The 27,493-nt window shown below is 43.0% G+C and overlaps 1 protein-coding gene across 4 annotated transcripts in view; it reads left to right on the top strand.

The window, feature by feature from the left end:
• ADAD1 (adenosine deaminase domain containing 1) overlaps window positions 1–20,500 on the top strand; it is a 94,621-nt gene extending 74,121 nt beyond the window's left edge. For all 4 annotated transcript variants that reach the window (XM_083174413.1, XM_083174399.1, XM_083174392.1 and 1 more), the window contains exon 12: window positions 19,721–20,500. In XM_083174413.1, coding sequence (XP_083030539.1) covers window positions 19,721–19,834 — 114 coding nt within the window. In that variant the 3' untranslated portion in view covers window positions 19,835–20,500. The remainder of the gene's footprint in view (window positions 1–19,720) is intronic.
• The last annotated feature ends 6,993 nt before the right edge of the window (window positions 20,501–27,493 follow it).

The raw sequence follows: 27,493 nt of genomic DNA, 5'->3' as shown, positions 1-27,493 counted from the left end.
TTTAAAGTCATGACGTACATTTATGCCATGTGTCGGGAAGTACATCCCGGCCATGACGTAAATGTACGTCAAATGTCGGGAAGGGGTTAACTTGCAAACTTCAGCTCCACAAAATTTTTATCTGTATATGTTCTTACTACTATTTTCATTTATCTTTTATAAAAATCTTCATTAAAATGGCACCTGAAATCGAGGACATTCGTTATCTATGGAAATCAAAGGCTGCCATTATTAGAATGGAGGTGGAATGCAAACGACACCAGAAATGCAGTGTTTACAGCCTGGGGGCGTGGCTATTGCAGCACGGGGGGAGTGTGAGGAGGGAGCTCCCTGGACACTATCCTGTGTTAAATGCTAAGCCGTGTCTGGGTATGCAGAAGCTGGAACTCGATGGTGCCTGGTAGCCGCTGCTATTGGCATCACTGCCGCAGTAATTACCTTGTTTGCTGACCCCCTCCTCGGTCCTGCTGCGGCAGAGACGGCGCGACCTGAGTCCCCCGTTGGGAGATGTGCCACCCGCAAAGAGAGGGAGGGCACGGTGGAAGCCGGATGCACTGCCTGCCAGGGTGAGCAGTGGAGCCCTGCTGACCAGATGGCTGTGAGCCAGGAGACACAGGCTGCAGTTGCCCTCTTGGTGTGAAAGGAAAGCAGCAGTTATCCAGTGCAGGTGGACTTGGCTGCATGAAACCCTAAGGGGTAGGAGTACCAGACCCTAAGGGGTAGGAGTACCAGACCATAAGGGGTAGGGGAGCAGCGTGGTGGTAGATATGCAGCTTGTGGTGGCAAGGACCTCCTGGAAAGCTTCTGCACAGGCAAAGGTAAAACTTACAAAGCAAGAACCATAATATATGTACATTGTATAAACCTGGGCGATATTCAGGACAGAGACATTAATATAAGGTGGACATTACTCCCTACCTCTAGAACTCCCTACTTCTCTGCTCCCCCCTCTTGCTGCGGTACAAGCTGTATTTAAATACAGGGCCAGGCCGGCACAATTAGCCGGTATAAACTAATATCCTTGTGGGCGAAGCAGGGGTGACAAACTCTGTGGACAATTACTAGGTGTTAGATAAACTCACTTAAATCGGGAGATATGGGGAAAACTGGAAATGCATCTGCCTCAGCGCAGATAGAAAGATATGCGAGAACACAGACAAACAATAACACACAGTCTGTCAACTACCCCTGTGTCAACACCTGTTAAAAGTACTACTCCTCAAAGTACACCTGATATTACGTTACAAGAAGTACTGTAGGCCATCAAGGGTAGTGAACAACGTCTGACAGAAAAAAATCACAGATACAGGCAGAAGTCAGCCCCCTGAGACTTGATATTAAAAATGTGAAAGATCAAGTGAAGGAGGCTGAAAGCCGGATCTCAAATCTAGAGGATGGCAGTAACTCATTAGCTACAAAAGTTGACACACTCACTGATCAAATGCGAGATATGAAGTTTAAACTTTCAGATATTCAGGGGAGATTACAGAGAAATAATGTGAGGTTTGTGGGAATACCTGAACGGGAAGAATGAACTGCGCCTATTAAATTCATGGAAAAATGGATTAACCCCTTCAGTGGCGAGTTTTTTTGGGGGGGAGCGCTCCCCACTGGGTGAGTTTTTTTTTTTTTTGGGAGCGCTCCCTTAAAAAAAAAAACACAACTGACTCCCCAGATCCGGGCAGCACTGCTGCACTGTCAATCAGCGGCTGGCCGGACCTGCGCCCCCCGCGCCGCGTCACTGTCCCCAGCAGCCGGCTTGTCATAAGCCGGTGCCGGGGACTTCAATAAGAAACCCGGAGGGGGGAGGAGGCAGTGTCGCAGAGGGGAGGGAGCCCGGCTCCAAACAGTGGCAATCCCGAGAATTTTTCAGGCTTGCCAGACTGGGCACTGAGGCACAGCCCGGAAAATTCTCGGGATTGCCACTGAAGGGGTTAAGGATAAATTTGGAAGTGAAGCCTTTTCAAGTTTCTTTGCCATTGAGAGAGCTCACAGAGTACCATTTTAAACGGTTACCCCCAGGTGCTCCTCCATGACCTTTGATTATAAGATTGTTAAACTTTCAGGACTGGGATATGTTACTCCAACTTCGAGTAATTTGGAATATAACGGAGGAAAAGTATCCATCTTCCCTGATTTCGCCATTGAAATATAAAAAGAAAGGGCTAAATACACTGAGGTGAAGAAAAGGCTACACGAGAACTGAGTGGAGTACTCTATGATTTACCCAGCTAAATTAAGAGTCGTCGCTGAGGGAGAAACAGTATTCTTCCAATCACTGAGCGAGGCCGCAAGATGGATAGATAAATTGGCTGCAGGGCCACATCAAATTGCAGACAATGAAGCTTAAAAAGACTGATTTATTTAAAGTTCCAGGGGCTCACCACGTTTTGGTGGTCCTAGAGTAAAAGCCCCATAAGGCTAGGGAACACAGGGGGAGGATGGGTATTGGTATGCCACAGGAGGGTTGGTATACAGGGAGGGTAGGGCGTGGGGGGATATTTGTTATATGTTTGTATGTGTCCAGTGTTGCCCAGGAAATCTAGAAGTTCAGATCTGATAGGAATGGTAAAAATCATTTCATGGAATATAAGGGGAATGAATGACCTAAAAAATTTATATCATTTAGTCATGAAACAAATAAAACAATATGTTATTCCGATTATGGTCGAAACCCATCTGGTGGTTAATAAGTTAAAATCCTTTAATAGACCCTGGGTGGGTCAGACATATCATGCCCCCTTTACCACAACATCAAGGGGAGTTTCTGTTCTGATCAAAAAGTATCTTCCTTTTGTCAGTAACAGGGTTAAAATAGATAATTTGGGCCGATATGTATTTTTGTAATGTTCTATTCTGTCTGTACAAATGCTTCTGATGGCAGTGGTCGAGTTTGTGTTCTCCAACCCGGGCCTGCAAGTGATATGCACTGGCGACTTTAATAATATTCTGGACATCCATCTGGATAGATGGAGTGGCTCGCAGGCAGGAACGGGGAGGGGAAATAAAGGATTTGACCGTTTTTTGGATGATCTAGGTTAGGTAGATGCATGGAGAGAAAGGAACCCAGGGGGAAAAAAATGTTTTTCAGCCTCTTATCAATCCTTTTCAAGGATTGATTTGATGCTGATATTTAATAGATTAATGTCAAAAGTGGTTAAAATAGAATATAAAACCAGAGGTATATCTGATCATTCCCCTGTGTTTATAGAACTGAACGACTCCAATTATAATGCAAATCGTTTTGAAAAATTGGTGGTTAGAGAAAATTAAGGATGCTGATAACTTAAGGGATCATTGGGAGGAATTTTGGAGATTAAATAAGGGGTCGGCCCCCATTAGTGTGGTCTGGGATGCCTTCAAAGCATTTATAAGAGGTCTATTAAAGAAAGGGGTCAGCGACATAAAAAAGAGAAGTTAACGCAAAATAACAGATCTAGAAGAGAAATGTGAAACTTTGGAAACCGTGTACTTAGAGACCAATACAGAGGAAAATAAAAGAGTGGCTAGATGCACAAAAATAATGGCTAGAGTGTTGAGGAGGAAAATTCTAGGCTGATTCAAAACAACTCTTATACTAAATGTTAGCCCCTATGTTACTGGAAATGTTTAATGGAGGGTTTCAGGATAATAGTCTCCTGAGATCCATGTTAGAGGCCAAGATAGTGGTTATGTTAAAAGCTGAAAAAAAAAACCCATGCTATTAAATTCTTACCGCCCCATCTCTTAGCCACCGAAGCCAAGATTATGGCTAAAATACTGGCAGTCAGACGGAACAGACCTATTGGGAAGATCATACACGCAGATCAGACCGGTTTTATGCCAGGGAAAGCCATTTCGATAAATATACATAATGTGTACACTCAGGAAACTCGGGATCCCAATGAGTACATGACGTTGAACCTAGAACCATTGTGATACATTTAAATCATAAGATACCCGGGCGGTACGGATGGTGTAATGGTTAGCATTACTGCCTCACAGCACTGAGGTCATAGGTTCAATTCCCACCATGGCCCTAACTGTGCGGAGTTTGTATATTCTCCCCGTACTTGCGTGGGTTTCCTGCGGGTACTCCGGTTTCCTCCCACAATCCAAAAATATACTGGTAGGTTAATTGGCTCCCAACAAATTAACCTTAGAATGTCTGTGTGTGCGTGTACATGTGGTAGGGAATATAGATTGTAAGCTCCACTGGGGCAGGGACTGATGTGAATGTTCAAATATTCTCTGTAAAGCGATGCGTAATATGTATGCGCTATATAAGAAACTGCTAATAAATAAATAAGATAAAACAATGGTGTAAATTACCATTAATTACAACGTGTAGAGTGAATCTCTTAAAAATGGTGATCCTTCCAAAGTTACTCTGTTACAACACTCACCCTGTTATATACCAAATACCTTCTTTCGGAAGCTAAATAGGACAGATGGAGCTCCTTTCATTCTTGCAGCCGGCACGCCATCGCAGAGGTTTTGGCACCAAGGGGCGTGGATGCTCACCATGCAATACAAGTCACCACTTCTGGGTGGCTAATGCTCCACCAATCTAGCGGCGGATTGATCTACTGTACCGATGGAACAGTATCAACATTCGCCGAGCGGAGCGAGCTTACACCGTATACTACAGTATGAGATGCTCATGTGTCTCATCCCCGTGAACATCGCTGTGACTTCAACTGTATTGTACCACTGTACTTCTGCTGTGTGCTAGTATAATTGTTGTGTGTATGGAGATAATTAATTTTGTCAATGAATATTATTTAACCATTTAAGTGTCCCAGCGCTAACCTTATGTGCTGAGTCTGCAATAAGGAGGAGTAGAGGCTTTCATGAAATCAGCCCTCTCCTAACACATCAGGTGGCATTGATCGCGTATTCAGAGCACAGTGCATTAAACCTAAATTGCACTTAATCTATTTGGCATACAGATAAGGGAACCTGACTATTAGTGCTATATGGATAAATTAAAATGTATTTATTTATTAATAGTTTCTTGTATAGCGCACAGATATTCTGCAGCACTATACAGAGAATATTTGATCGGTACTTATGTTAGTTGGTCGCTCACTAAGCTATTTGCTTAGTATTACGCGTCCCCTTGCAGGGCTCACCACGCTTCGGGCTCGGGGGCTCGCTACGCACGCCACACTATAAAATCAACTCCATGACTACCTGGATAGTGGGGGTATGAGCGTACTTACTATAGTGGGCACCCAACTAACCTATAAGTACCATTTTATCATTCACATCAGTCCCTGCCCCAGTGGAGCTTACAATCTATATTAAATTAGCTTAAAGCTTAATTTCTCTTGTTTCGGTAGTCCAATTGGCTCAGAACTGGGTTTGTACCAGAAGTTATGAACCCCAAGATTCTGAGACCCTAGAAAGGGTAACTGCAAATATCAGTACCCATGGTGGGTCTGAATGAACGCGTCCATTCTAGTCAATGTGGGAAAATTGTGCCTATTTTGCACCCTGATATCTCTAGTTTTATGTGTCCTAGAGACTTGAGACTGGTACCATATGAATGAGGAGACTCTTGGCTTAGTAGTAGTTATTAGAGTAGTAGTTTATATGACATCAGTAAGGGAAAAGGCAAGCATCTGTAGTTAGGGTCCCCTCCAATTGTCCACCTACTGTAGCTCATTACTACTGAGTACCGCAAATAGGAAATACTGTATAGAGAGGCTAAAGACAGTGTTTTGCATCCAAGAACTTAGGGAGGAGCTTTTATCTATCCCCATTAAACTTCTATTGCTAGTACAAAAAAAAAGCTGTTTGTGCTACTGAGTACACAAAGTGCTATTGAGACGCAAGTGCTACTTATTGCCCAAATAGGAAAAACTCTATGGAGGTTCTAAGCACAGTGTTTTGACATCCAGGAGCTTAAGGGGGAGCTTTAATATATCCCCATTATACTTATATGGCTATGACTTATAGCTGTAACTGTTACAGCAGAGTACAAAAAAAGCTGTTTGTGCTATTGCGTATACAAAGTGCTATTAACCCCTTCCCGCCGCAGCCTGTTTTTGCCTTCCTGACAGAGCCCTTTTTTTCAAATCTGACATGTATCACTTAAGTGGGGATAACTTTTTTTTGCTTTTACTTATCCCAGTGATTTTGAGATTGTTTTCTCGTGACACATTGTACTTCAAGTTAGTGGTAAATTTTCGTCGATACAGTCTGTGTTTTTTTGTGAAAAATACCAAAATGTCGTAAAAAAAATGGAAAATTTTGCAATTTTCAAAATGTTAAATTTTCTGCTTGTGAGACAAATAATCATACCACTCAAAATAGTTAATAACTAACATAGACCATATGTCTACTTTATGTTGCCATCATTATTTCAACCTCATTTTAATTTTTTGGGACACTAGGAGGCTTAAAATATGAATAGCCATTTCTCAAATTTTCAAGAAAATTTCAAACACTGATTTTTTTAGGGACCAGTTCAGTTCTGATGTGACTTTGAGGGACTTGTATGTGAGACACCCCCATAAATGATGCCATTTCAAAAACTGCACCCCTCACAGTATTCAAAACAGCATTTTGGAAGTTTGTTAACCCTTTAGGTGTTTCACAGGAATTAAAACAAAGTGTAGGTGAAATTTCAAAATTTCATTTTTTTTGCAGATTTTCAATTTTTATACATTTTTCTAAGGAACACAGTACATTTTACTAGAGAAATGTGACTAAAAATTGATTCCCCCAATTCTTTTGTTTTCATAAATATCCTATATGTGGCCCTAGTGTGCACGTTGACCAAACCACAGGCTTCATAATAGAAGGAGCACCTACTTGATTTTGCAGCCTCCTTTTTATGAGATTATTTTTTAGGCACCATGTAGGTTTCTAGGCACCATAAGATGCTAAAAGTTAGGAACCCCCCCACAAGTGACCCCATTTTGCAAACTACACCCCTCAGGGAATTCATCTAGGGGTATAATGTACATTTCAAACCCCCAGGGGTTTCACCAATTGTGGTACAACTGGGCAGTGAAAATGAAAAATTAAATTTTTTACACAAAAATGCAGTTCTGGCTCAAAATTTTTCATTTTTACAAGGAATGAAGGAGACAAAGCACCCCAAAATCTGTGCCCCAATTTCTCCCAAGTACGGCAATGCCCCACATGTGACCAAAAAATACCATTTGGGTGCATGGCAGGACTCAGAAGGGAAGGAGTGATTTTTGTATTTTGCAGCTCAGATTCTGGTGGAATTTTGGTGGGTGCTATGTCGCATTAGCAAGACCCCCGAAGCACCAATACAGTGGAAGCCCCCCACAAGTGACCCCATTTTGCAAACTACACCCCTCAGGGAATTCATCTAGGGGTATAGTGTACATTTCAAACCCCCAGGGGTTTCACCAATTTTGATACAACTGGGCTGTGCAAATGAATAATTACATTTTTTTTACACAAAAATGCAGTTCTGGCTCAAAATTTTTCATTTTCACAAGGAATGAAGGAGACAAAGCACCCCAAAATCTGTGCCCCAATTTCTCCCGAGTACGGCAATGCTTCATGTGTGACCAAAAAATGGCAGGACTCAGAAGGGAAGGAGTGATATTTGGATTTTGCAGCACAGATTCTGGTGGAATGTTGGTGGGTGCTATGTCGCATTAGCAAGACCCCCAAAGCACCAATACAGTGGAACCCCCCCACAAGTGACCCCATTTTGCAAACTACACCCCTCAGGGAATTCATCTAGGGGTATAGTGTACATTTCAAACCCCCAGGGGTTTCACCAATTTTGATACAACTGGGCTGTGCAAATGAAAAATTACATTTTTTTACACAAAAATGCAGTTCTGGCTCAAAATTTTTCATTTTCATAAGGTATGAAGGAGAAAAAGCACCCCAAAATCTGTGCCCCAATTTCTCCCGAGTACGGTAATGCCTCACATGTGACCAAAAAATACCAGTTGGGTGCATGGCAGGACTCAGAAGGGAAGGAGTGATTTTTGGATTTTGCGGCTCAGATTCTGGTGGAATGAATGGTGGGTGCTATGTGGCATTAGCAAGACCCCCGAAGCACAGTGAAATGATGAACCTAATAATCCATAGATGTGTGGTATATTTTAAAACACTCCTTTTATACATAGGCCGGGTTTGTCGGGGCAAGTGTCACACTGGAAAATAGTTTGCTTTCTTATTCCCTTTTTATAGCAAACTTTGCACCTTTTTTGTGTCCTGCCCTTTTTTCCAGTGGAGGGGATTTCATCAGGAAAATGCTGCCCTGGTACAATACGGGGGCCAGTACTAGAAGTACTGGGGCCCTCTGCCTGCTGGTTCCCAAATATTAGGCCCTTTATGACTTCCTCTTGAAAGTGCATAAATGTCCCCCTCTGGCTGGTAGAACGGAATAGCACGTAAGCGTTATACAGTGCCATCTGGATGATATACACGGCCAGCTTCTTGTACCAGATTTTTGTTTTCCGCAGGGCACTGTACGGCTTCAGTACCTTATCTGAAAGATCCACTCCGCCCATGTACTTATTGTAATCCAGGATACAATTAGGTTTTGAGGTGTGGGTACTGGTACCTCGTACAGGGACGGAGGTGGTACTGTCTCCGTGAATTGTTGTCAGTATAAGGACATCCCTCTTGTCCTTATATTTGACCAACAACATATTTTGGGTGGATTGTGCCCTGCTTTCACCCCTTCTCATTACTTGGGCAATGTGCGTTTTTGGGAGGCCTCTTTGGTTCTTGCGCACAGTACCGCAAGCTGCTGTACCTCTTGAACCAAGGGCCTTAAACAGGGGGATGCTAGTGTAAAAGTTATCCACATAGAGGTGATAACCTTTATCCAGGAAGGGGTGCACTAAATCCCAGACAATTTTTCCACTAACACCTACGAGGGAGGGGGGGGCATTCTGGCGGTTCAATTCTTGAATCCTTCCCTTCATATACCCTAAACCTGTGGGTGTACCCTGAGGTGCTTTCACACAGCTTATACATTTTTATGCCATACCTTGCCCTCTTATTGGGAAGGTACTGGCGGAATTTAACCCTTCCTTTAAAATGTATAAGGGACTCGTCTATGCAAATGAATTTATCTGGGATGTACATCTCTGCAAATTTGGCACTGAAATGATTAATGACCGGCCTGACTTTGAATAGCCGGTCAAAGGTGGGATCATCTCTGGGTGGGCACTGTGCATTATCGTTGTAATGCAAAAATTTAAGGATTAACTCAAAACGAGTCCGGGTCATGGCCATACGGTAAAGTGGGGTGCTGTACAGAACATCTGTACTCCAATATTGCCTAATTTCTGGCTTTTTTACTATGCCCATATGAAACACCAGACCCCAAAACGTCATCATCTCTACTGCATCTACAGGGGTCCACCTAGCAAATGATGACGTGGGGTTTTGAGCAATAAACTGCTGGGCATATAAATTAGTTTGGTCCACCATTAAATTTATAAAAGCATCAGAGAAAAATAATTTGAAAAAGTCAATTTCTCTGAGACCTGTGGAATCAAATTGGATTCCTGGGATGCCCAAAAACTCAGGAACCTGGGGCTCAAAATTGTCTGGTGGTGGGGTCCATACGAGATCAATTATTGGGGGGGGGGGGGGTCTCAGCTGCTCTACGGGGGCGTCTTTGAGGGGGTCCCTCATCACTAGAGGAGGAAGAGGAGCTTAAGATGAATCCTTCAAATTCCCCGCTTGCATCACTGGCTGTGTCAGAGTCAGAGGCAAGCATGGCATATGCCTCCTCCGCTGAATACATTCTTCTGGATGACTGGGATGACATTTGGGATGCCATTTTTATTTTTGTGTTTCTGGTAGTGAAATGTTTCAACACGTGTATAGTGTAGGGGGGGTACAAACTTTATTTCAACCCGGGGGGGTATGTAGTGTGTAGTGTGTATGTAGTGCAGAAAAAAAAAAAAAGGTCCTGCGCCAAAAATTGAGCACAGATGTTGGTCAGTAACGTCCGTCACTGAACAGCGCTCAAAGGCAACAGGAATTTGATCAAAAAAAAATAAAAATAGATCAACCCTGTGCCGAAAAAGCTGATCAGTGATGTACGTCACTGATCAGCGCACAGTGGCCACAGGACACCCACAAAATCACAGTGTGTGTAAAAAAAAAATTAAAAAAAGACCCCACAGCACCCTCAAAAAAAAAAAAGGTGATCACTGATGCGACACTGATTACCAGTGAGGGGCAGCAGGTGCACAACCTTTGGTGCAACTGACAGTGCAACTGGCAGCAACTGACAGGTATATATAAAAAAAAAAACCCCTGCACCCCCAAAAAGTTGCTGATCAGCACAGATATACTGATCAGCACAAAAGGGGGGGCAGCAGACACAAAATATAGCACTCTCTATCACTCTCTGTCACTATCTCTCTCTATCTCTCACTATCTATCACTCTGACACTGCAGCAGCAGCACTGACAGGTATATATATAAAAAAAAAAACTCTGCACCCCCAAAAAGTTGCTGATCAGCACAGATATACTGATCAGCACAAAAGGGGGGGGCAGCAGACACAAAATATAGCACTCTCTATCACTCTGTCACTATCTCTCTCTATCTCTCACTATCTATCACTCTATGACACTGCAGCAGCAGCACTGACAGTTATATATATATAAAAAAAAACTCTGCACCCCAAAAAAGTTGCTGATCAGTTAATTTATACTGATCAGCACAAAAGGGGGGGCAGCAGTCAGTTGCACACGCAGCACAGCTGTATATATATATATATATATATATATATATATAAAAAAAAACAGCACCCCCAAAAAGTTGCTGATCAGCACAGATATACTGATCCGCACAACAGGGGGGGGGGGGGCAGCAGACACAAAATATAGCACTCTGTCACTATCTCTCTCTATCTCTATCTCTCTATCTATAACTCTATCACACTGCAGCAGCACAACACAAGAAGTCACAAGATCCAGGAAGCATCCAGCACGCTACAAGCAGTGATCAGGTAAGTATTTGCAAGGATCAGGTCAGTATATCACGGCAGATAGGCACGGTGACCGCACTGCACGCAATTCCAGACCGGAATGGCGTCTGCAGTGCAGTCACCGTTAGTTTAAATCACCCTCCATGGCTGTGATTGGTCCGTCGGTCCGACGAACCAATCACGGCCTTTGGGGGCGGGTGGGGTGAGGTGGGGTGACACCAGTGTCACCCTTACACCCCGTGGTGATTGGGGCTGTACTTTACAGCACCAATCACCACCGATCCCTGTGTCACCGGCGAACGTTATTCGCCGGTACACAGAAAACGCTGTAATTGGCTGTTCACATTTGAACAGCCAATCACAGCGATCGCCGACGGGGGGGAGGCATCGCCGCCCCCCCTGGACATGCTGGGACATGTCTGCTGTCAGGGACAGCAGACATCTCCAAACTGTCACCGCGTCTATAGACGCGGTGACAGTTTAAAGCCATGACGTACATTTATGCCATGCGTCGGGAAGTACATCCCGGCCATGACGTAAATGTACGTCAAATGTCGGGAAGGGGTTAAGTACGCAAGTGCTACTTATTACTCAAATAGGAAAAACTCTATGGAGGTGCTAGGAACAATGTTTTTTATTGTTATTATAATTATTTTTTTAATTAAAACATTTACAAACCTTATTTAATAGAACTAGACGAACATAAAAAAAAATTGTTTTCATAAAAGCCTTTTGGTGTGAGCCCATGCACAAGAACCATAGAGCATGCCGTGTATTGCACAGTGTTTGTACATTGCCTTCCCCCAGCAAGATTGACTGAATTGGCCTCTCTTATTGTATTCTCTGTGAAAAGTTATTCTAGGAAGGGAGGCGGGGCTTGGGGTGGGCTGAATACAATACCTTCAACACTAAACCACAATGGGAGTGTCTAAGACGCTGTAGCGACTCATGTTTGACGGAGTGTCTGAATTAACGGGTCAATTGGGAAAAATAAGTCTACCCTGTGTGTTTGCACCCTGATATCTCCAGTTCTATGTGTCCTAGAGACTTGAGATTGGTACCATATGAAAGAGTAGACTCTTCGCTTACAGAGTAGTAGTTTATATGTGTGTATTAAATACTCTATACTCTAACGGATGTACTGTACTATAGCTGTGTTTTAAAAAAAATTATCCCTTTATGAATCAAACTCAGGCATACTGTAAAACATGCAGAGTGGCACACTTATCCACTACTTTACAACACTTGACAAGAGCGGCCAGACTTTCCACTCAAATGTATCCTAGCGCCTTTTGACCAAAACAATGAGACTCATTAGCGTCCGTGCCCAGGCAGACGCACGGAAAGGTTAATAGGGAGGCAGGAGTTTTTGTGTGCTAAATATACAGTAACTGACCTACTGTAAATTTGTTGGAAAAAAATAAGTTCCCTTTAATAATCATTCAGGCATACTGTACTTTAATGTACAACATTCAGAGAGGTGCACTTATCCACTAGCCTACACACCTGATAAGAGCTGTCTATCTACAGTACTGTAGCTTACTGGACAGTACAGTAGTTCCTGCGCTACAGAGCTTTTTAATACTGTAGTCACTTCATGCACACACTGCAGCACACATTTAACGCATGCGCAGTGAAGATTTCAAGAAGTGACACCTGGTGGATGATCACTGGTATTGCACTCATCCGGCAATCGCCAAGCGGTTAAAATGTTTTGCGGTGCTGAGGGCCGCCATGGCGGGCTGGCGGTAGAACCGGCATGGGTAGGCTGAATGAGCGGCACTACATTTTTATATTCTCCTCATTTATATGGAATAATACACTTCCCAAACTTCGACTGCAGACTTTAATGAGGCAAAGGGGGGATGGCATAACCATACCTCAGACTAAACTATTTAGTGGGAAAAATATCCTCTTTAGTTGGATGGATATCGCCATAGGTAATGAAGGGATAGGTTGACTTGATAACACAGAATGAAATAGGCTCTACACCTCTGAAAAAATTAATAAAGGGACATCTCTTTAACCCCTTCCCGACATTTGACGTACATTTACGTCATGGCCGGGATGTACTTCCCGACGCATGGCATAAATGTACGTCATGGCTTTAAACTGTCACCGCGTCTATAGACGCGGTGACAGTTTGGAGAGGTCTGCTGTCCCTGACAGCAGACATGTCCCAGCATGTCCAGGGGGGGCGGCGATGCCTCCCCCCCCCCGTCGGCGATCGCTGTGATTGGCTGTTCAAATGTGAACAGCCAATTACAGCGTTTTCTGTGTACCGGCGAATAACGTTCGCCGGTGACACAGGGATCGGTGGTGATTGGTGCTGTAAAGTACAGCACCAATCACCACGGGGTGTAAGGGTGACACTGGTGTCACCCCACCCGCCCCCAAAGGCCGTGATTGGTTCGTCGGACCGACGGACCAATCACAGCCATGGAGGGTGATTTAAACTAACGGTGAGTGCACTGCAGACGCCATTCCGGTCTGGAATTGCGTGCAGTGCGGTCACCGTGCCTATCTGCCGTGATATACTGACCTGATCCTTGCAAATACTTACCTGATCACTGCTTGTAGCGTGCTGGATGCTTCCTGGATCTTGTGACTTCTTGTGTTGTGCTGCTTCCTGTGTTGTGCTGCTGCAGTGTGATAGAGTGAGAGATAGAGAGATAGAGAGAGATAGTGACAGAGAGTGCTATATTTTGTGTCTGCTGCCCCCCCCCCCCTGTTGTGCTGATCAGTATATCTGTGCTGATCAGCAACTTTTTGGGGGTGCTGGTTTTTTTTTATATATATATATGTGCTGCGTGTGCAACTGACTGCTGCCCCCCCTTTTGTGCTGATCAGTATAAATTAACTGATCAGCAACTTTTTGGGGGTGCAGAGTTTTTTTTTTTTTAATATATATATATATATATATATATATATATATATATATATATATATACCTGTCAGTGCTGCTGCTGCAGTGTCATAGAGTGATAGATAGTGAGAGATAGAGAGATAGTGACAGAGAGTGATAGAGAGTGCTATATTTTGTGTCTGCTGCCCCCCCTTTTGTGCTGATCAGTATATCTGTGCTGATCAGCAACTTTTTGGGGGTGCAGGGTTTTTTTTTTATATATACCTGTCAGTTGCTGCCAGTTGCACTGTCAGTTGCACCAAAGGTTGTGCACCTGCTGCCCCTCACTGGTAATCAGTGTCGCATCAGTGATCACCTTTTTTTTTTTTTTTGAGGGTGCTGTGGGGTCTTTTTTAAAAAAATTTTTTACACACACTGTGATTTTGTGGGTGTCCTGTGGCCACTGTGCGCTGATCAGTGACGTACATCACTGATCAGCTTTTTCGGCACAGGGTTGATCTATTTTTTTTTTTTTTTTGATCAAATTCCTGTTGCCTTTGAGCGCTGTTCAGTGACGGACGTTACTGACCAACGTCTGTGCTCAATTTTTGGCGCAGGACCTTTTTTTTTTTTTTTTTTTTCTGCACTACATACACACTACACACTACATACCCCCCCGGGTTGAAATAAAGTTTGTACCCCCCCTACACTATACACGTGTTGAAACATTTCACTACCAGAAACACAAAAATAAAAATGGCATCCCAAATGTCATCCCAGTCATCCAGAAGAATGTATTCAGCGGAGGAGGCATATGCCATGCTTGCCTCTGACTCTGACACAGCCAGTGATGCAAGCGGGGAATTTGAAGGATTCATCTTAAGCTCCTCTTCCTCCTCTAGTGATGAGGGACCCCCTCAAAGACGCCCCCGTAGAGCAGCTGAGACCCCCCCCCCCCCCCCCAATAATTGATCTCGTATGGACCCCACCACCAGACAATTTTGAGCCCCAGGTTCCTGAGTTTTTGGCCATCCCAGGAATCCAATTTGATTCCACAGGTCTCAGAGAAATTGACTTTTTCAAAAAAAAATTCTCTGATGATTTTATACATTTAATGGTGGACCAAACTAATTTATATGCCCAGCAGTTTATTGCTCAAAACCCCACGTCATCATTTGCTAGGTGGACCCCTGTAGATGCAGTAGAGATGATGACGTTTTGGGGTCTGGTGTTTCATATGGGCATAGTAAAAAAGCCAGAAATTAGGCAATATTGGAGTACAGATGTTCTGTACAGCACCCCACTTTACCGTATGGCCATGGCCATGACCCGGACTCGTTTTGAGTTAATCCTTAAATTTTTGCATTACAACGATAATGCACAGTGCCCACCCAGAGATGATCCCACCTTTGACCGGCTATTCAAAGTCAGGCCGGTCATTGATCATTTCAGTGCCCAATTTGCAGAGATGTACATCCCAGATAAATTAATTTGCATAGACGAGTCCCTTATACATTTTAAAGGAAGGGTTAAATTCCGCCAGTACCTTCCCAATAAGAGGGCAAGGTATGGCATAAAAATGTATAAGCTGTGTGAAAGCACCTCAGGGTACACCCACAGGTTTAGGGTATATTAAGGGAAGGATTCAAGAATTGAACCGCCAGAATGCCCCCCCTCCCTCGTAGGTGTTAGTGGAAAAATTGTCTGGGATTTAGTGCACCCCTTCCTGGATAAAGGTTATCACCTCTATGTGGATAACTTTTACACTAGCATCCCCCTGTTTAAGGCCCTTGATTCAAGAGGTACAGCAGCTTGCGGTACTGTGCGCAAGAACCAAAGAGGCCTCCCAAAAACGCACATTGCCCAAGTAATGAGAAGGGGTGAAAGCAGGGCACAATCCACCGAAAATATGTTGTTGGTCAAATATAAGGACAAGAGGGATGTCCTTATACTGACAACAATTCACGGAGACAGTACCACCTCCGTCCCTGTACGAGGTACCAGTACCCACACCTCAAAACCTAATTGTATCCTGGATTACAATAAGTACATGGGCGGAGTGGATCTTTCAGATCAGGTACTGAAGCCGTACAGTGCCCTGCGGAAAACAAAAATCTGGTACAAGAAGCTGGCCGTGTATATCATCCAGATGGCACTGTATAACGCTTACGTGCTATTCCGTTCTACCAGCCAGAGGGGGACATTTATGCACTTTCAAGAGGAAGTCATAAAGGGCCTAATATTTGGGAACCAGCAGGCAGAGGGCCCCAGTACTTCTAGTACTGGCCCCCGTATTGTACCAGGGCAGCATTTTCCTGATGAAATCCCCTCCACTGGAAAAAAGGGCAGGACACAAAAAAGGTGCAAAGTTTGCTATAAAAAGGGAATAAGAAAGCAAACTATTTTCCAGTGTGACACTTGCCCCGACAAACCCGGCCTATGTATAAAGGAGTGTTTTAAAATATACCACACATCTATGGATTATTAGGTTCATCATTTCACCGTGCTTCGGGGGTCTTGCTAATGCCACAATGCCAGTCCTGCCATGCACCCAACTGGTATTTTTTGGTCACATGTGAGGCATTGCTGTACTCGGGAGAAATTGGGGCACAGATTTTGGGGTGCTTTTTCTCCTTCATACCTTATGAAAATGAAAAATTTTGAGCCAGAACTGCATTTTTGTGTAAAAAAATTTAATTTTTCATTTGCACAGCCCAGTTGTATCAAAATTGGTGAAACCCCTAGGGGTTTGAAATGTACACTATACCCCTAGATGAATTCCCTGAGGGGTGTAGTTTGCAAAATGGGGTCACTTGTGGGGGGCTTCCACTGTATTGGTGCTTTGGGGGTCTTGCTAATGCGACATAGCACCCACCAAAATTCCACCAGAATCTGAGCTGCAAAATACAAAAATCACTCCTTCCCTTCTGAGTCCTGCCATGCACCCAAATGGTATTTTTTGGTCACATGTGAGGCATTGCCGTATTCGGGAGAAATTGGGGCACAGATTTTGGGGTGCTTTGTCTCCTTCATTCCTTGTGAAAAGGAAAAATTTTGAGCCAGAACTGCATTTTTGTGTAAAAAATTTAATTTTTCATTTTCACTGCCCAGTTGTACCACAATTGGTGAAACCCCTGGGGGTTTGAAATGTACATTATACCCCTAGATGAATTCCCTGAGGGGTGTAGTTTGCAAAATGGGGTCACTTGTGGGGGGGTTCCTAACTTTTAGCATCTTATGGTGCCTAGAAACCTACATGGTGCCTAAAAAATAATCTCATAAAAAGGAGGCTCCAAAATCAAGTAGGTGCTCCTTCTATTATGAAGCCTGTGGTTTGGTCAACGTGCACACTAGGGCCACATATAGGATATTTATGAAAACAAAAGAATTGGGGGGAATCAATTTTTAGTCACATTTCTCTAGTAAAATGTACTGTGTTCCTTAGAAAAATGTATTAAAATTGAAAAAAAAATGAAATTTTGAAATTTCACCTACACATTGTTTTAATTCCTGTGAAACACCTAAAGGGTTAACAAACTTCCAAAATGCTGTTTTGAATACTGTGAGGGGTGCAGTTTTTGAAATGGCATCATTTATGGGGGTGTCTCACATACAAGTCCCTCAAAGCCACATCAGAACTGAACTGGTCCCTAAAAAAATCAGTGTTTGAAATTTTCTTGAAAATTTGAGAATTTGCTATTCATATTTTAAGCCTAGTGTCCAAAAAAATTAAAAGGAGGTTGAAATAATGATGGCAACATAAAGTAGACATATGGTCTATGTTAGTTATTAACTATTTTGAGTGGTATGATTATTTGTCTCACAAGCAGAAAATTTAACATTTTGAAAATTGCAAAATTTTCCATTTTTTTACGACATTTTGGTATTTTTCACAAAAAAACACAGACTGTATCGACGAAAATTTACCACTAACTTGAAGTACAATGTGTCACGAGAAAACAATCTCAAAATCACTCGGATAAGTAAAAGCAAAAAAAAGTTATCCCCACTTAAGTGATACATGTCAGATTTGAAAAAAAGGGCTCTGTCAGGAAGGCAAAAACAGGCTGCGGCGGGAAGGGGTTAAAGGGGATCCCTCAATGGTTACTCAAGCAATAAGAATTTGGAGAGAAGCTAATAAATTGATGAAATTTCAAGCATTAGCGCTAGACCATCCACTGAATGATATAAGAGGGATGGTAGAACTGAATGATCTTTCAGGTAAATAAGATATGGGGTCCATATAAAATCACAGCATTGAGTCAACTATACAGAGGTAAAGAATTAAAACCCTTTAGCCAATTACAGGAGGAATACTCCTTACCACACTATCTCTCCTGTTGAAACATCAAGTCGCCATAACTTATAACCCTAACCAACTGTAGATATCCCAATTCTTGTAATGGGAAATTTATTTTCATATAGTTTGTAGTACTATATTCAGCTTGACACGAATTTGTGCATATTATATACATATTTTAAATACTGATTTGCGAAGGTATTCAATCAGTGCTGTTTTTTCAGTACCTGTTTTTGGTACATTTTTGCTTATGGACTTTTGAGGGGTGCAGACGAATCTGCATGGACCCAAAAGTGGTAGAAAACACCCACAAATTTGACCAAAAAAACCTATTGGCTGTCTACCTAGACACTGTAGACCTTTCAACTGCTTCCCATCATTCGAGGGTCCTATTCGTGGACTTTAGCTCCGCCTTCAACACTATCATCCCTGTTCTTCTGCATTCAAAAATGCGCAGCTTAGATGTCCCAGCATGGCTATGCTCATGGGTGACTAACTTCCTAATGGACAGAGTACAGAGAGTCATGGTGGGGAAATTTATCTAATCTCAGAGGCCAGGACAACCAGCACTGGTGCACCGCAGGGGTGCGTTCTCTTTCCTTTTCTCTTCTCTATCTACACAAACAACTGCACCTCGGCAGACACATCTGTGAAGCTACTTAAATTTGCGGATGACACCACACTCATAGTTCTTATCACAGCGGGCAATGAGTCTGCCTACGGGACGTAGGTCAAGCGGTTGACCACCTTTTGCAGCATGCACAACCTGCTGCTAAACAAAACAAAAACTGTGGAGATGATCACTGATTTCAAGAAGACCCCTCACACTCACCTCCCACTCATTATTGAGGACCGTGTGGTAACTACAGTCGAATCCTTCAGATTCTTGGGCTCCATGATCTCCAAGGACCTAAGATCGAGAGCACAGTAGGAAATGCCCAGCAGAGACTTTACTTTCTTCGCCAACTAAGGAAGCTTAAACTGCCACAGGAGCTTCTGATACTCTTCTACACGGCGATCATCCAATCCGTTCTCTGTTCCACAATCTTTTCCGGAGGCTACCATCTGGCAGACGGTACAGCTTAAGACCTATATGGACTACTAGACACTGTTTTTTCCCCCAAGCGGCCATCCTAGTCAATTCCTCACTAGCATAGCCCTCACAAATCCCCAACCAAATAGTCAACTAATGTGTCATGCCCCCTCCCTATGTCATGTTGATATGCTGCATATTGTCTTCTTGTATGTTCTAATGTAAGTAATGTAACGTATTGTCACAGCGAAACAGGAAACAAATACACAGGAACAAATTCCTGTGTATTCTGCATCTTGTATTGATACACCTGGCAATAAACTGATTCTGATTTCTCCTAAAATAGATTTTATAGAAACAGTTTATTAACCCTTTCAGGTGTAATGTCTAGTCAGACTCTACAGCGCTAGCACTATTAGCAGATAAATTGGTGAGCCACTTTAAAGTAAGAAAATTAACATGGTTCAACAATCAATGCAGACCATTTTTGAATAAAAAAAAAATACAATTAATTTAAACAATTAAACCACAATGTTTGATTTGCAAAAAAAGAACTGCAAAGGGTTAAATGTATTTTTATTCTTGTTTATCCTTGTTTAGACACTGGCTGTTCCTTACCAGGAAGCAAAAGACTTGCTCAAATGCTATTTGGCACAGCAGGGGTTCGGGTCTTGGATTGTGAAGCCAGACAACTTTGAAGACTTTACAGTTTAATCAACTAAAGCTACGAAAACTGCCAATTTTTTTTTTTTTTTTGTATATATAGATTTCATGCAAGTTCTCCTATTTTGAAAATGACATTGATCCTGTTTTGTGCAATGCATGTTGTACATTACGGTTTCTTTCAGTGTATTTAAATATTCGCAAAACTACTAGAGCATTTTTTTCAGTGAATATTTAGGTTGTTTTTTTTTGGAGGGGGCAGGGGTTCATAAAAAGCCATTCGTAGTTTTCCTTTTGTCTGTGTGACATATTTTGTTAATGGCAACATCTTTAAGACTTTAAAATGCTATAAGTAAGCTTATTATGTTATGTGAAAAATTTCATTGTTTTTCTTTTGGTAATATAATAGACCAAACTTTTATGTACAGTTTTCATTTATTTGTATGTCTTCTTCCTATTACAAAGTGCTAAAGTATGTTTTATTCTAATTGCATTCAAGGGCCTGTCTATTTCCCCAGAAGGGCTTTAACCCCTCTCGATTGCTGCACTGCTTGCTAGGTTATTTTGTGTATCTCCAGAAACATTATTATTAACCACTTCAGTGGTATGCCCGAACATTTTCCGGGTTCAGCTGCGCTGCTGCATACCACTAATATGAAGGTGTTCGCTAGTGGTACCTGCAGCTGTGCACTACTGGCGCATCACCTGTCCAGGCAGCCCCCCCCCCCCCCCCCCAGTGTCTCCCCTGCCTCCCCCTCTCCGCTTCGGCGATCGTATGCAGGAGCTCCCCTGCCGCTGCCCCCCATTAGTTGCAGTGAGCACGTGGCGGTGATGTACGGGGGGACTCAGGAGTTCGGGTACCCAAGTCCTCCCAAGCCACCCCGAAACATCCCGGAGCCTGCCACCTGACCTGCTCACAGTCTGTTGTGAGTGGCAGGGGAGCTCCGGCGTACGATCGCCAGAGCGTAGAAGAGGGGGGGTGGTACCACCCTCTTAGGTGGGTTTTGCTGGGTCAAAACCCACCACTTAACGGGTTAATATCTGACTATTTCTCTCAGATATTGTACTGTGTATTTCTCTCATGTAGTGGGGTTATGTTTAAGTTTGTTTTGTTGGCGTAACTATAGACCTTTGCCTGATTACTCTTTCTAAACACTGTTTGATAGAACTCATGTTGTCTTGGGATAATGGTTACCCCATTTTATTAAAACTACAGTGTTAACCTATATTTGTATATGGCAATGCCTGCACCTGTGTGTTAAACAGACACACATACAAAGTATAATTTAATTAAACTTATATACATACTCATTTATGTTAACATATAAGCTCGGTCCATTTGTCCTGTAGAAATCTAATCGGTACCTGTTAAAAAAGGAAGAAAAACACCTGCTCAAATCCAGTGTAGAATTTTTTTCCTCTGTAGGCATCCAAGAGGTTAAAAAAAACCTGCAAATATCCTGATATAAAAAATGAACATGGGTTCCCTATGTTTTACCCTAGGCTCCCTTCCTCCGACTGTGGGGGCCCTTATAACTTCTGCCACTTGCAGGACCCATCAGCCAATCGGGGAACTCAACATAAGCAGTGCTTTCGCTGAGCTCCGCTGACCTTTCTGTTCCCTTAGTAAAGTATACATGCAAAATTTTCAGTTGGTACTTGTGTATTTTGGCGGCGCGCATCGCATCGCATACCATAACGCATGCGATGCGATTTCGTTGGTTAGTGTGCGATGGCATACAATTTTCAAATTGTATGCCATACAATGCCATGCGATGCGATTAAACATTGTATAAGCACCCTAATGGGTGCTTACAATGTTAAATGCACCCCCAAGCCACCCCCCCCACTATAAACGTGAACCCGAAGCGTGGCGAGCGGCAGTGGTACGCGTCCTACGACCTTTTCATACCCCCACTATCCACGTCGGCGTGGAGTTGAGAATAGATTAGTGTGGCGAGCCACCGAGCCCGAAGCGTGGCGAGCGCAGCGGATACCTGTGAAGCCCGCGAAGGGACGCATTTACCTGTGAAGGTATCCGTGTCCCTTCGCGGGGCTCGCTGTGCTCGCCACGCTTCGGGCTCGGTGGCTCGCTGCGCTCGCCACACTAATCTATTCTCAACTCCACTCTGACGTGGATAGTGGGGGTATGAAAAGGTCGTAGGACGCGTACCGCCGCCGCTCGCCACGCTTCGGGTTCACGTTTATAGTGGGGGGGTGGCGTGGGGGTGTATTTAACATTGTAACATTGTAAGCACCCATTAGGGTGCTCAAAAGCACCCTTTAGGGTGCTTATACGATTTTTCATCGCATAGGGGGTCAAAATCGCGTCGCATCGCATGCCATCGGGTACATGGCATGCGATGCGACACGTTCATCGCACGATGTTGAAATCGGGCACCGCCAAAATACACAAGTACCTTTCCGTTTAACTAAACCAAAGAGGTTGGTTAGTTAGTGTGTGGTCTAACACAAGCTCAATTAGGTCCGAGCAATAGACCACACATAAGTTACATAATATTAAACCTCAGATAAGAACTACTTGACCGATCTAGTCTACACACTAGGGTTGTTGTTTTTTTGTTGGGAGCGTGTATGGATAACAATGATGGGAAGATTCGCTCAGGTTAACGACTTCCCTTAGCAGGACGCTACGAAAGGCTGTCCACTTTGTTGCTTATCTGCTGATAAGCAGCCGGGCAAGCGATGATGCAGCGCACTTACTGCTCATCGCTGCCTCGTACATACTGGGCATCTTTTGAGCTGAAAGCAGCTGAAATGTGTAAACGGAGATGCTTTCAGCTCAGTCGCCCAGTGTGTATGGACCTTAAACATAGACTTTGTTTCCTTTTAATTATCCTTACCCTGTACCCTACCCATGATTAATTATATATGTTTCTTGAAAAAGTTTCCTATAGCCCTCTTAAGACTAAAGCTTCTAGAAACTTAACATATGTAATAAAAGGCACTATATCAAAATCATATTTGAATTCCCAAATACCAGTCACTCCAGAGGTTTTCATATTGCCCATAATACACATATTCTGTAGTACCTGATCAATGAGAAACGTTGAGACTGAATATGTTAGCAGGAGTAGATGCTACAGCACACAGGAGAAGATGCACACTGCTGCTGATCACTGGAGGAATTTTGCAAGTGGGAGTGTAGGAAAAGTGTCTGCTTCTCAGTCCACCAATCATCCATAATTTATTATATCACCAACACACCAGAAAGGAGCTTAAACATTTGTACTTGAGATTTCACCTTTTAATACTCATTTTCTTTTGTCTATCATCTAGCAGGGGACACTGGAGTTTCACTCTGGGTTAAGAGTAGGCAGTGCTGGGAGTTAGGCACAATTTTTTTTATAGACTGGCTCCTCCCCTCTGTTACCTAGCAACTCCCAGTTCGAAAATTGTGCAGAGGGAGCCGATCATGTCAGTATCTTGCTTCTGCAGTGTTTTATTTTTTTTTTTTTTATCCTAGGCTTATTTAAATACTTATTACTAAACCATTCCCTGCTACTACAAAAGCTGGAGTCTGGGTCACAAGCACACCTGGCCTTTTTTACCAGGCTGTCATCTTGTGGCACGAATTTCACACAGTCTAACCCTGATGGTAAATCCACAATGTGTGAGATGTGCATTGATTCCTTGGCCTCTGTGCATACCTCCCAACATGACCCTCTCCAGGAGGGACAGAATGCTCTGTTCCTGGACTTCCCTTTTTAATTTATGATTACCATCACCTGTGTGGAAACACATTTCTTATCCGTTAACCTGTTGAAAACAGGTGATGGCAATCATATATTCAGAGGAAAGTCCAGAGACAGAGCATTGTGTCACTCCTGGAGAGGGTCATGTTTAGAGATATGCTATGTGGCAGGGGACTCGTTGTCTGCTCTGCTGTGGGCTAACCCGGCAAGTGCTATGGCAAAATTGGAAAACCGCCAATCAGAACCGGTGTGGGCTTTCGGTCTCGCTAAATCAGTGGAAAGTTTAGTGGTCTCTATGAATACCACCCCTAATACCCCAGCGGTTAGACAAGAGACCTTTACATTCGTTTTTTATTCTGATGTGGATTTCACTCAAGCGGATATGGAGGAAGGTGAGTGGGAGGATGTTCAGGATGATCTATATTCCTAGAACTGGAATGCACTGTCATTGGCGTAGAAGCCCTTATATTGGCAGTAAAACAGGTTTTGGAATTGCCAGAGGACACACATCCTGAGCCTTACAAGTTCGATCTGTTTGGGGAAAAAACCAAAGCCGACTGGTTTTTCAATTTCCTAATCAAGATCATTTGGCTGCGGGCTGGTAGTACCCTGACAAACCTTTCCAGATCTCACAAATGCTTTGCTTCTGTTTACCCATTACACCCTTCAGCTATAGCAAAATGGGAAACCACTCCGCTAGTCAAAGCTTTGGTTTCCCGGTTTTTTAAAAGGACAACTTTACCGGTTCCTGGGGCTTCATCATTAAAGGATCCTTCAGACAGAAAACTGGAGGTAACCCTTGAAGCCATTTATTCGGCAGTAGGAGCTCAGCTGCATCCTTCCATTGTAAACAAAACTGTTGTCAAGTGGGCAACTCATTGACTGTTTGGACCATGGAACTCCCAAACAGGATCTCTATTACAAAAAACACTGGACACTGCGCTATGATGAAAAATATTTTAATGCTAAAACATGAATATATATATATATATATATATATATATATATATATATATATATATATACACACTCTGGAATCGGTGGCACTCAGTCCAAATAAGTCACCAAACAGACGCCTTTAGACGCCAACGTTTCAATACTTTTTATAGTATTTTCGTCAGGGCAGCTCTGACGAAAATACTATAAAAAGTATTGAAACGTTGGCGTCTAAAGGCGTCTGTTTGGTGACTTATTTGGACTGAGTGCCGCCGATTCCAGAGTGTATATCGGAGTGTCTGTTGTGCACGCCGCACGGAAGGCACCAGGAACGCTACCTTCATTAAGCAGTGAGTGCCGGTCTCCTGATTGTATATGTGTATGTATATATATGTATGTATATATATATATATATATATATATATATATATATATATATAGTGTATGGAATAATTGAATTTATTAAAACGAACAGACTTCACTGGAATGGACACTTTATCCTATACAATATTATTTATATCATCTTGATGGTAGTGATCTAAACTTTCCACTAGATGTCACTTTATATAGTTCAATGCACATACATGAACAGAGATAATGCTCTATAGGAAAATTATAAATTTAATCCAAACTTCTAAAAATACACAAAATAACAATACACCAAATGAGATCAAATGAATAAATTAATCAAACAGCAACTTAAATAAAATGCAATAAATCTCAGTACTAAGTCAGGGAGAGTGGGGGTAATCCATTAGATGTTAGTACTTTTTAGGTAATCAGTCAGACCATGACAGGAATGTCTCTATGTAAGTTGTTTAGTGCTTTGGGTTAGTTTTTGCAGAGCAGGAAAGCAGTCCTGTTAGTAAAATCCAGGCAGCACCACAATGCAAAGCAGAAAAAGGATTTGTTAATTAATGGTGTGATATAGGGCCTTATTCTAGTTCACTCTTTCTGACAAAATCCTTCTTAAGCCCCGTACACACTGGGGAGATATATTGCTCAGCCATATATTGCTCAGCTTCTCCTTTTCATCAGCGACCAGAGATGGTCGCTGATGAAAGGGAACCTCTGCCGGCGGTGCCGCAGAGCTCCTGCGACCAGCGATTAGAACTGGTCGCCTGCAACCATATTTCCAGTGATTTCAGCCCCTATCGCCCCCATGTGTACACAGCTTTAGATGGACAAACCATGTGCATTGCAGGGGGGCAGATGTAAAATGTGTAGAGATAATTAGATTTGGGTGAGTTATTTTGTTTCTGTGCAGGGTAAATACTGGATGCTTTTTATTTTACACTGCAATATAGATCATCTAATTCTTTCGGCACAAGTGGCATCTGCCCCACCTTCAGTGGTTTTGTCCATCTAAGAAGAATTTTGTCAGAGAGTGAACTAGAATAAGGCCCATAGTTACCACAGTAGTTGTCCTTGTTTAAAGAAGAATATTTGTGGACAGTCAGGTGGCCACCTAGATGAGATTATAACTGCACGTCCCCGGCCTGGTTAGCACTCCAGTCTTGCCATGTTAATGTGGGAGGGGCCGGGGGTCAGTGGTTTTTTTATTAGGGAGGCCAATCCCTGGATTGAGCATTTTTTAATCCTGGTGTTGAAAAAATGCCCCAGGATTCACATCACTATATGCAGAATATTGGTGTTGTACGTGGCTTGGCATTTCTGCATAAGCCATGATTTAAGTAACAGTCAACAGTGAAGTAATAAGAGTCAATACTTATGCATGCAATTGTGCCCACTTATATGTACTACTGCGGTGCTCTCTACCTGGGGTGTGGTAAAGCTCACAGTGGTCAGACAGTCAATAGGTCGATACCAATAGTTAGGCATGCATTAGTTAGACATGCATAAGTCCAATAGTAATGACACAAGTAAAATCTCTATATCGAAAATCAGTATGTGTATATAGACACCGTATAAGTGTACTGCATCCCCTCGCATGGTACACTATTCTGTTCTCCCTCTATGCCCACTGGGATGGTAAAGTATGACAAGTCTTTTAGAAAGAAAAAAATAGGTCGGTTGTCGGGATATTGAGTGTGTCATCATGTCTATATAATGCATGTTTAACTTTTGGTGTTGTCCTATTGACTGCCTGACAGCTTTCTGGGTTCCCTCTACCTGGGGCTCCCAGACAGGGGATTGCCCTGTTTGCATTTGGTACAAAATGCAGCAACCAGTCTGTTAACTAACCAGCCCCTTCCTGCCACATATGGCTTGCTGCCTATTTCCTTCACTGAATTCAATGCATAATAAAGGTCTCTTAGATAGTTGAAGCAGCTGCTGATTCCATCTTCTTCCAAATTCCTGAGTTGACGTTCTCATTGTACTGCGTTTAACCGGTAGGTCAGCTCGCAGACTGTGGGCTAGAAATCAGCAACATGGGCAGGTTTTCTGGGCTACGGTGGAGGCATTTGAGGATAATCAATAGCTTCCACATTTTAGGATGTCTCGTGCCACTTTTAATTATCTTATGGAACTCCTTTCCCGGCACTTACCAAGCAATCAACCCATTGGAAACAGACCATTTCCCGTAGCAGGAGATTGGCAATTTGTATGCCACCCCTGGCGAGTACCGGACAATATTATATTTCTTTGGTGTAGGCATCTCCATGGTGTGTGTTTTGGTGCAGAAAGTGACAAATGCAATCCTCGATTCCATATATCACTGGTTCATTTGCGTACCCCAGGGACAGAATGAATAAGACCGTGTCTGGGTTCCTGCGTTGCAAATATCGCCAGTGTGCTGGTGCCATTGATGGCACCCACATACCCATAATTGCTTCTAGAGAGAGTGTAGCGGACTACTACAACCAAAAGGGGTGGCATTCCATCATTCTCCAAGCAGTAGTGGACCATAAATATTGGTAAGTACCTTTTATAATGTTGGGGGAGGGGGGGTTTCACTGTGATCTGTATAGAGCACTGATCTCCAGCTGTTGTGAAACTACACATCTCAGTATGCCCTATCACAGTTTTTGCATTCCTAGGAGCAAAACTGTTGCAGGGCATCCTGTAACGTGTAGTTTCACAGCAGCTGGAGAGC

This window comes from Crinia signifera, chromosome 1, assembly GCF_055691185.1.
Source record: "Crinia signifera chromosome 1, ASM5569118v1, whole genome shotgun sequence".
NCBI lineage: Eukaryota > Metazoa > Chordata > Amphibia > Anura > Myobatrachidae > Crinia > Crinia signifera.
The sequence above is the reverse complement of the archived record's forward strand: the minus strand, read 5'-3'. Positions and strand labels throughout refer to the sequence as shown.